The 12,444-nt window shown below is 43.1% G+C and overlaps 1 protein-coding gene across 1 annotated transcript in view; it reads right to left on the bottom strand.

The window, feature by feature from the left end:
* LOC139563282 (transmembrane protein 266-like) overlaps window positions 1-12,444 on the bottom strand; it is a 79,119-nt gene that overhangs the window by 20,862 nt on the left and 45,813 nt on the right. Inside the window, exon 7 of the mRNA XM_071381830.1 lies at window positions 5,081-5,219. Within this exon, the coding sequence (XP_071237931.1) occupies window positions 5,081-5,219 (139 nt within the window). The remainder of the gene's footprint in view (window positions 1-5,080; window positions 5,220-12,444) is intronic.

The raw sequence follows: 12,444 nt of genomic DNA, 5'->3' as shown, positions 1-12,444 counted from the left end.
TTGGAAAGACACCACAAAAAATCAAAGTAAACTTCAATGCTATTTGGCTCTAAACAGACAGTACATGGTGGCAGACTATCTGACCACTGTGACTGATAGAAAACTGAGGAAAACATTGACTAGGTACAGACTCAGTGAGCACAGTCTGGCTATAGAGACCGGTCGTCACAGACAAACCTGGCTGCCCAGGGAGGACAGGCTGTGCTCACTCTGCTCCAGGGGAGAGGTAGAGACAGAAGTGCATTTCCTACTACACTGTGACAAATACTCAGACCTAAGAGCATATTTCTTTCCCAAAATTATAATTCAATACAAAGAATTTGAAACTATAAAAGATGAAAAAAAATTCAAATATTTGTTGGGTGAAAAGCCAAAATGTGCAGTTTTGGCAGCCAAATATGTGTCCTCCTGCCACAGCCTGAGGGACAGCCAGTGAAAAATGCAAAGTAATGTTGATAATATTTCCCATTTAGCTTAGTTTTGTTTTGTCTTTCGTACCAGGTCATGTGTCTTCTCAGTCATGTTGACACTGGTCTACTACTGTTGCTTTAATGTATTGTTGTTCTGATTAATATTGTTGTTGTAGCTGTTATTAATGGTAATCCCATGTCCACTACTACTATTATTATTACTGTTAGTCCCACCATTTATTTATATATAAATATATATATATTTTGTGTATATATATACATATATATTTTATTAAAATTTTTCGATATGTATACTTTGACAATGTAAGTAATAATAACTTGCCATGTCAATAAAGTCAATTGAATTGAATTGAATTGAATTGAGAGAGATAGAGAGAGGAGACAGGGGAAAGAGACAGAGAGAGAGGGAAGAGACAGAGATAGAGAGGAGACAGATAGAGAGAGAGACAGAGAGAGGAGACAGAGAGAGAGGGAAGAGACAGAGATAGAGGGGAGAGACAGAGATAGAGGGGAGAGACAGAGATAGAGAGGAGACAGATAGAGACCTGTTGCCACAAGAAAAGGGCAACCAGTGAAGAACAAACACCATTGTAAATACAACCCATATTTATGCTTATTTATTTTAACTTGTGTGCTTTAACCATTTGTACATTGTTACAACACTGTATATATATAATATAACATTTGTAATGTCTTTATTGTTTTGAAACTTCTGTATGTGTAATGTTTACTGTTAATTTGTATTGTTTATTTCACTTTTGTATAATATCTACCTCACTTGCTTTGGCAATGTTAACACATGTTTCCCATGCCAATAAAGCCCCTTGAATTGAATTGAATTGATAGAGGGGAGAGACAGAGATAGAGGGGAGAGACAGAGATAGAGAGGAGACAGATAGAGAGAGAGACAGAGAGAGGAGACAGGGGGAAGAGACAGAGATAGAGGGGAGAGACAGAGATAGAGGGGAGAGACAGAGATAGAGAGGAGACAGATAGAGAGAGGAGACAGGGGGAAGAGACAGAGAGAGAGGGAAGAGACAGAGATAGAGAGAGGGAAGAGACAGAGACAGAGATAGAGAGAGGGAAGAGACAGAGATAGAGAGGGAGAGACAGAGATAGAGGGGAGAGACAGAGATAGAGAGAGGGAAGAGACAGAGATAGAGAGAGGGAAGAGACAGCGATAGAGAGAGGGAAGAGACAGAGATAGAGAGAGGGAAGAGGCAGAGAGGGAAGAGATAGATAGAGAGGAGACAGACAGATAGAGAGGAGACAGATAGAGAGAGAGGAGACAGAGAGGGAAGAGACAAAGAGAGAGAGAGAGAAGAGAGGGAAGAGACAGAGAGAGAAGAGATAGAGAGGAGACAGATAGGGAAGAGACAGATAGAGGGAAGAGACAGAGAGAGAGAGGGAAGAGACAGAGAGAGAGAGGGAAGAGACAGAGAGAGGGAAGAGACAGAGAGAGGAGATAGATAAAGAGAGAGGAGACAGAGAGAGGAGACAGAGAGAAGACAGAGAGAGAGGGAAGAGACAAGGGAGCGAAAGAGACAGGATTAGACCATATCTTCACTCAAAACCAAACACATGCACACACAGCCTGGCCTCAGAGCCATACAAAACATATTATACGTATTCATGAGCACCTCCAATACATGTGATATTTAAACATACAAGACATAGAAGTCCACATGCTCTGGTATTGACTTCAGCTGAGTCATATCCCCTCTTCTGTTCTACACAGTGACCTCAGTGCACAGCTGCTCTCCTGCTACTGCTGACTCTCCTGAGTAGGGCCACATTACTAGGCCATACAGACTGGGAAGCAGCAGAGTGAATAACCAAGCCCTCTACAGCAGAGGAGACCTACTAGTGAACTACTGACAGCAGGCAGTGCCTGCAGCCATCTCTCTACAGCAGCTCTGCTCTGTTCTGCTCTCCCATAGCCTATTAATAGAGCTGTTGATGTGAACACCAGGAAGAGGGAGGGAGACAGCAGAGGGGGCGGGCCGGAAGAGCACAGCAGAATGCATGGGGAGGGAGAGCAGAGGGGAGAGGATGAAACAGCGGAACTCAGGGCCGGGGAGAGCAAAGGGGGGAGACAGGCACAGCAGAACTCACACTTAACAAGGGGAAGGGAGCAGAGCAGAGGGGGCAGGCAGGCACAGCCAAATTCACATTCACCAAGGGGAATCTGAAGTGGGGATTATTAGCTGCCCAATTTGTGCATGGCTATAATAAGCATGTGCGTGCGTGCGTGCGTGCGTGCGTGCGTGCGTGCGTGCTTGCTTGCGTGCGTGACTGCTGACAGCTGCTGGCGTGGCAGGACATGCCAAGCAGCAGTGTAATTCACACCATGGTTGATTCCACAGCACCTCTGTCACAAGAGCCTTTTCCACTTTCACCTCTCCTCTCAGCTCAGGCCAAGTGCAAAGCCCCTGGCCTCCACACCTCTCTCTCTCTGTCTCTCTCTCTCTCTCCCCTCCCTCCCTCTTTTCTTCTCACCATCTCACTCTCTCCCCCTCCACACCTCTCTCTCTCTCACCATCTCACTCTCTCCCCCTCCCTCTCTCTCTGCCCTTCTCTCTCCTTGTCTTTCTCTCTTTCTCTCCCACCATTCATCTATCTGATACTTTTTCAGTGAAAGAGGAAAGAATGTATTCTATCTTATTACATATTTCTTGGTGTGTAATCGATGTTGCTCTCCACTCCTGCACTTACTGTATAGGTGTGAGTTTGATGTTCTTGCTGAGTGTGGCTGGCTGCCTAACTGCCCAACTCAATCACTCAAACACATGTAAACGAACACGCCTGGAGACAGATACTGTGAAGGAATGTGAAGGACTAAGTTGTTCTCTATAGTGATTGAATTGCTGCAGAATGAATCAGTGCCGTTGGGCGTTTCTTCTGTTGAAGTATAAAAACAAGTTAACATGATTTAGATGTACCACATCATGATCACTGCACCATTTTCTGATATGACTAGTGTTGGATTTTAACTTACTTTCTCAAAATGCTACTATCCTATTTAGCATGCAGAGCTGACAAATTAGTTCACTTCACCTGTATTGGCAAAAATACTAGTACAAACTATATGTACAGTATTTCAGATTCTATGTAGCTCTTACACTGAGGCGGAAACATTAAGGACACCTTCCTAAAATTGAGTTGCCCCCCCCCCTTTGCCCTCAAAACAGCCTCAATTCGTCAGCGCAATTCCACAGGGATACTGGCCCATGTTTCCCACAGTTGTGTGAAGTTGGCTGGATGTCCCTTGAGTGGTGGACCATTCTTGACCGACCGACCGACCGACCGACCGACCGACCGACCGACCGACCGACCGACCGACCGACCGACCGACCGACCGACCGACCGACCGACCGACCGACCGACCGACCGACCGACCGACCGACCGACCGACCGACCGACCGACCGACCGACCGACCGACCGACCGACCGACCGACCGACCGACCGACCGACCGACCGACCGACCGACCGACCGACCGACCGACCGACCGACCGACCGACCGACCGACCGACCGACCGACCGACCGACCGACCGACCGACCGACCGACCGACCGACCGACCGACCGACCGACCGACCGACCGACCGACCGACCGACCGACCGACCGACCGACCGACCGACCGACCGACCGACCGACCGACCGACCGACCGACCGACCGACCGACCGACCGACCGACCGACCGACCGACCGACCGACCGACCGACCGACCGACCGACCGACCGACCGACCGACCGACCGACCGACCGACCGACCGACCGACCGACCGACCGACCGACCGACCGACCGACCGACCGACCGACCGACCGACCGACCGACCGACCGCCGACCGGCCGACCGGCCGACCGGCCGACCGACCGACCGGCCGACCGGCCGACCGACCGACCGACCGGCCGACCGACCGACCGCCGACCGACCGCCGACCGCCGACCGCCGACCGCCGACCGACCGACCGCCGACCGACCGACCGACCGACCGGCCGACCGACCGACCGACCGACCGACCGACCGCCGACCGACCGACCGACCGACCGACCGACCGACCGACCGACCGACCGACCGACCGACCGACCGACCGACCGACCGACCGACCGACCGACCGACCGACCGACCGACCGACCGACCGACCGACCGACCGACCGACCGACCGACCGACCGACCGACCGACCGACCGACCGACCGACCGACCGACCGACCGACCGACCGACCGACCGACCGACCGACCGACCGACCGACCGACCGACCGACCGACCGACCGACCGACCGACCGACCGACCGACCGACCGACAGACAGACAGACAGACAGACAGACAGACAGACAGACAGACAGACAGACAGACAGACAGACAGACAGACAGACAGACAGACAGACAGACAGGGGGTGCAGACAGACAGACAGACAGACAGACAGGGGAGACAGACAGACAGACAGGCAGGCAGACAGAGGCAGACAGACAGACAGACAGAGGAGGCAGACAGACAGACAGACAGACAGACAGACAGACAGACAGACAGACAGACAGACAGACAGACAGACAGACAGACAGACAGACAGACAGACCGACAGACAGACAGACAGGGGAAGCAGGGACATAAGGGAGCGTCTGGTCTGCTCCACCCTCAGTCTCACCGTCGATGATTCTCTTGACCCTCCAGATGCGCAGGGTGATGATGAGGCTGATGGCGTCCCAGGGACTGCTGGGGCCGTTGGCTACCGTGGAGGCTACCATAGGAGCCAGGGACAACACGATGACTGCCCCGTCAAACACCTGCAGGGAGCAGACACACAGACACACACACACGCAAGCACACACACACATGCCCACACATGCAGGCATGTGTACACACAAACACACACACACATCACATGCCACACTGTCACAGACTTAGGAGATATTACACACTGTCATTAGGAGATATTACACACAAGAGGTCGACCGATTAATCGGAATGGCCGATTAATTAGTGCCGATTTCAAGTTTTCATAACAATCGGTAATCAGCATTTTTGGACACCGATCATGGCCGATTACACTGCACTCCACGAGGAGACTGCGTGGCAGGCTGACTACCTGTTCTCCGAGTGCAGCAAGGAGCCACGGTAAGGTTGATGATATTACTAGTTTATCTAGCTTGTCCTGCGTTGCATATAATCGATGCGGTGCCTGTTAATTTATCATTGAATCATAGCCTACTTCGCCAAACGGGTGATTTAACAAGCGCATTCGTGAAAAAAGCACTGTCGTTGCACCAATGTGTACCTAACCATAAACTTCAATGCCTTTCTTAAAATCAATACACAAGTATATATTTTTAAACCTGCATATTTAGTTAATATTGCCTGCTAACATGAATTTATTTTAACTAGGGAAATTGTGTCACTTCTCTTGCGTTAATTGCACGCAGAGTCAGGGTATATGCAACAGTTTGGGCCGCCTGGCTCGTTGTGAACTAATTTGCCAGAATTTTACGTAATTATGACATAACATTGAAGGTTGTGCAATGTAACAGGAATATTTAGACTTATGGATGCCACCCTTTAGATAAAATACGTAACGGTTCCGTATTTCACTGAAAGAATAAACGTTTTGTTTTCGAAATAATAGTTTACGGATTTTACCATATTAATGACCTACGGCTCTTATTTCTGTGTGTTATTATAATTACGTCTATGATTTGATGAGCAGTCTGACTGAGCGGTGGTAGGCAGCAGCAGGCTCATAAGCATTCATTCAAACAGCACTTTACTGCGTTCGTCAGCAGCTCTTCGCAATGCTTCAAGCATTGCGCTGTTTATGACTTCAAGCCTATCAACTCCCGAGATTAGGCTGGCAATACTAAAGTACCTATTAGAAAATCCAATAGTCAAAGGTATATGAAATACAAATGGTAGAGATAAATAGTCCTATAATAACTACAACCTAAAACTTCTTACCTGGGAATATTGAAGACTCATGTTAAAAGGAACCACCAGCTTTCATATGTTCTTATGTTCTGAGCAAGGAACTTAAACGTTAGCTTTTTTACATGGCACATATTGCACTTTTACTTTCTTCTCCAACACTTTGTTTTTGCATTATTTAAACCAAATTGAACATGTTTCATTATTTATTTGAGACAAAATGTATTTTATTTATGTATTATATTAAGTTAAAATAAAAGTGTTCATTGTTCATTCAGTATTGATGTAATTGTCATTATTACAAATATATATATAAAAATCGCCCGATTAATCGGTATCCAATAATCGTTTTCGGTATCAACGTTGAAAAATCATAATCGGTCAACCTCTATTACACACTATCAGGAGATATTACGCGCTGTCATTAGGAGATATTACACACTGTCATTAGGAGATATTACACGCTGTCATTAGGAGATATTACACGCTGTCATTAGGAGATATTACACGCTGTCATTAGGAGATATTACACGCTGTCATTAGGAGATATTACACGCTGTCATTAGGAGATATTACACACTGTCATTAGGAGATATTACACGCTGTCATTAGGAGATATTACACACTGTCAATAAGGGATATTACACACTGTCATTAGGAGATATTACACGCTGTCATTAGGAGATATTACACGCTGCCATTAGGAGATATTACACGCTGTCATTAGGAGATATTACACACTCTCATTAGGAGATATTGCACACTGTCATTAGGAGATATAACACACTGTCATTAGGAGATATTACACACTGTCAATAAGGGATATTACACACTGTCATTAGGAGATATTACACACTGTCATTAGGAGATATTACACACTGTCATTAGGAGATATTACACGCTGTCATTAGGAGATATTGCACACTGTCATTAGGAGATATTACACACTGTCATTAGGAGATATTACACACTGTCATTAGGAGATATTACACGCTGTCATTAGGAGATATTACACGCTGTCATTAGGAGATATTACACACTGTCATTAGGAGATATTACACGCTGTCATTAGGAGATATTACACGCTGTCATTAGGAGATATTACACGCTGTCATTAGGAGATATTACACACTGTCATTAGGAGATATTACACGCTGTCATTAGGAGATATTACACACTGTCATTAGGAGATATTACACGCTGTCATTAGGAGATATTACACACTGTCATTAGGAGATATTATACACGGTCATTAGGAGATATTACACGCTGTCATTAGGAGATATTACACACTGTCATTAGGAGATATTACACGCTGTCATTAGGAGATATTACACGCTGTCATTAGGAGATATTACACGCTGTCATTAGGAGATATTACACGCTGTCATTAGGAGATATTACACACTGTCATTAGGAGATATTACACACTGTCATTAGGAGATATTACACGCTGTCATTAGGAAATATTACACGCTGCCATTAGGAGATATTACACGCTGTCATTAGGAGATATTACACACTGTCATTAGGAGATATTGCACACTGTCATTAGGAGATATTACACACTGTCATTAGGAGATATTACACGCTGTCAATAAGGGATATTACACACTGTCATTAGGAGATATTACACACTGTCATTAGGAGATATTACACACTGTCATTAGGAGATATTACACGCTGTCATTAGGAGATATTGCACACTGTCATTAGGAGATATTACACACTGTCATTAGGAGATATTACACACTGTCATTAGGAGATATTACACGCTGTCATTAGGAGATATTACACACTGTCATTAGGAGATATTACACGCTGTCATTAGGAGATATTACACACTGTCATTAGGAGATATTACACGCTGTCATTAGGAGATATTGCACACTGTCATTAGGAGATATTACACACTGTCATTAGGAGATATTACACACTGTCATTAGGAGATATTACACGCTGTCATTAGGAGATATTACACACTGTCATTAGGAGATATTATACACGGTCATTAGGAGATATTACACACTGTCATTAGGAGATATTATACACTATCATTAGGAGATATTACACTCTGTCATTAGGAGATATTACACACTATCATTAGGAGATATTACACGCTGTCATTAGGAGATATTACACGCTGTCATTAGGAGATATTACACGCTGTCATTAGGAGATATTACACGCTGTCATTAGGAGATATTACGCGCTGTCATTAGGAGATATTAAACACTGTCATTAGGAGATATTACACACTGTCATTAGGAGATATTACACACTGTCATTAGGAGATATTACACGCTGTCATTAGGAGATATTACACGCTGTCATTAGGAGATATTACACACTGTCATTAGGAGATATTACACACTGTCATTAGGAGATATTACACACTGTCATTAGGAGATATTATACACTATCATTAGGAGATATTACACACTGTCATTAGGAGATATTATACACTGTCATTAGGAGATATTACACACTGTCATTAGGAGATATTACACGCTGTCATTAGGAGATATTGCACACTGTCATTAGGAGATATTACACACTGTCATTAGGAGATATTACACACTGTCATTAGGAGATATTACACGCTGTCATTAGGAGATATTACACGCTGTCATTAGGAGATATTACACACTGTCATTAGGAGATATTACACGCTGTCATTAGGAGATATTACACACTGTCATTAGGAGATATTACACGCTGTCATTAGGAGATATTACACACTGTCATTAGGAGATATTACACACTGTCATTAGGAGATATTACACGCTGTCATTAGGAGATATTACACGCTGTCATTAGGAGATATTACACGCTGTCATTAGGAGATATTACACACTGTCATTAGGAGATATTACACGCTGTCATTAGGAGATATTACACGCTGTCATTAGGAGATATTACACGCTGTCATTAGGAGATATTACACGCTGTCATTAGGAGATATTACACGCTGTCATTAGGAGATATTACGCGCTGTCATTAGGAGATATTACACACTGTCATTAGGAGATATTATACACGGTCATTAGGAGATATTACACGCTGTCATTAGGAGATATTACACACTGTCATTAGGAGATATTATACACAGTCATTAGGAGATATTACACGCTGTCATTAGGAGATATTACACACTGTCATTAGGAGATATTATACACTATCATTAGGAGATATTACACGCTGTCATTAGGAGATATTACACGCTGTCATTAGGAGATATTACACACCGTCATTAGGAGATATTACACGCTGTCATTAGGAGATATTACACACTGTCATTAGGAGATATTACACGCTGTCATTAGGAGATATTGCACACTGTCATTAGGAGATATTACACACTGTCATTAGGAGATATTACACACTGTCATTAGGAGATATTATACACGGTCATTAGGAGATATTACACGCTGTCATTAGGAGATATTACACACTGTCATTAGGAGATATTATACACGGTCATTAGGAGTTATTACACGCTGTCATTAGGAGATATTACACACTGTCATTAGGAGATATTATACACTATCATTAGGAGATATTACACACTGTCATTAGGAGATATTACACACTATCATTAGGAGATATTACACGCTGTCATTAGGAGATATTACACGCTGTCATTAGGAGATATTACACGCTGTCATTAGGAGATATTACACGCTGTCATTAGGAGATATTACACAATGTCATTAGGAGATATTACACGCTGTCATTAGGAGATATTACACGCTGTCATTAGGAGATATTACACGCTGTCATTAGGAGATATTACACGCTGTCATTAGGAGATATTACACACTGTCATTAGGAGATATTACACACTGTCATTAGGAGATATTACACGCTGTCATTAGGAAATATTACACGCTGCCATTAGGAGATATTACACGCTGTCATTAGGAGATATTACACACTGTCATTAGGAGATATTGCACACTGTCATTAGGAGATATTACACACTGTCATTAGGAGATATTACACGCTGTCAATAAGGGATATTACACACTGTCATTAGGAGATATTACACACTGTCATTAGGAGATATTACACACTGTCATTAGGAGATATTACACGCTGTCATTAGGAGATATTGCACACTGTCATTAGGAGATATTACACACTGTCATTAGGAGATATTACACACTGTCATTAGGAGATATTACACGCTGTCATTAGGAGATATTACACACTGTCATTAGGAGATATTACACGCTGTCATTAGGAGATATTACACACTGTCATTAGGAGATATTACACACTGTCATTAGGAGATATTATACACAGTCATTAGGAGATATTACACGCTGTCATTAGGAGATATTACACACTGTCATTAGGAGATATTATACACTATCATTAGGAGATATTACACGCTGTCATTAGGAGATATTACACGCTGTCATTAGGAGATATTACACACTGTCATTAGGAGATATTACACACTGTCATTAGGAGATATTACACGCTGTCATTAGGAGATATTGCACACTGTCATTAGGAGATATTACACACTGTCATTAGGAGATATTACACACTGTCATTAGGAGATATTATACACGGTCATTAGGAGATATTACACGCTGTCATTAGGAGATATTACACACTGTCATTAGGAGATATTATACACGGTCATTAGGAGATATTACACGCTGTCATTAGGAGATATTACATACTGTCATTAGGAGATATTATACACTATCATTAGGAGATTTACACGCTGTCATTAGGAGATATTACACACTATCATTAGGAGATATTACACGCTGTCATTAGGAGATATTACACGCTGTCATTAGGAGATATTACACACTGTCATTAGGAGATATTACACGCTGTCATTAGGAGATATTACACGCTGTCATTAGGAGATATTATACACTGTCATTAGGAGATATTACACACTGTCATTAGGAGATATTACACGCTGTCATTAGGAGATATTACACGCTGTCATTAGGAGATATTACACACTGTCATTAGGAGATATTACACACTGTCATTAGGAGATATTACACGCTGTCATTAGGAGATATTACACGCTGTCATTAGGAGATATTACACACTGTCATTAGGAGATATTACACACTGTCATTAGGAGATATTACACGCTGTCATTAGGAGATATTACACGCTGCCATTAGGAGATATTACACGCTGTCATTAGGAGATATTACACACTGTCATTAGGAGATATTGCACACTGTCATTAGGAGATATTACACACTGTCATTAGGAGATATTACACGCTGTCAATAAGGGATATTACACACTGTCATTAGGAGATATTACACACTGTCATTAGGAGATATTACACACTGTCATTAGGAGATATTACACGCTGTCATTAGGAGATATTGCACACTGTCATTAGGAGATATTACACACTGTCATTAGGAGATATTACACACTGTCATTAGGAGATATTACACGCTGTCATTAGGAGATATTACACGCTGTCATTAGGAGATATTACACGCTGTCATTAGGAGATATTACACACTGTCATTAGGAGATATTACACACTGTCATTAGGAGATATTACACACAGTCATTAGGAGATATTACACGCTGTCATTAGGAGATATTACACACTGTCATTAGGAGATATTACACACTGTCATTAGGAGATATTACACGCTGTCATTAGGAGATATTACACGCTGTCATTAGGAGATATTACACGCTGTCATTAGGAGATATTACACACTGTCATTAGGAGATATTACACGCTGTCATTAGGAGATATTACACGCTGTCATTAGGAGATATTACACGCTGTCATTAGGAGATATTACACGCTGTCATTAGGAGATATTACACGCTGTCATTAGGAGATATTACACGCTGTCATTAGGAGATATTACACACTGTCATTAGGAGATATTACACGCTGTCATTAGGAGATATTACACACTGTCATTAGGAGATATTATACACGGTCATTAGGAGATATTACACGCTGTCATTAGGAGATATTACACACTGTCATTAGGAGATATTATACACAGTCATTAGGAGATATTACACGCTGTCATTAGGAGATATTACACACTGTCATTAGGAGATATT

Source organism: Salvelinus alpinus, chromosome 33, assembly GCF_045679555.1.
Source record: "Salvelinus alpinus chromosome 33, SLU_Salpinus.1, whole genome shotgun sequence".
Lineage (NCBI taxonomy): Eukaryota > Metazoa > Chordata > Actinopteri > Salmoniformes > Salmonidae > Salvelinus > Salvelinus alpinus.
The sequence above is the reverse complement of the archived record's forward strand: the minus strand, read 5'-3'. Positions and strand labels throughout refer to the sequence as shown.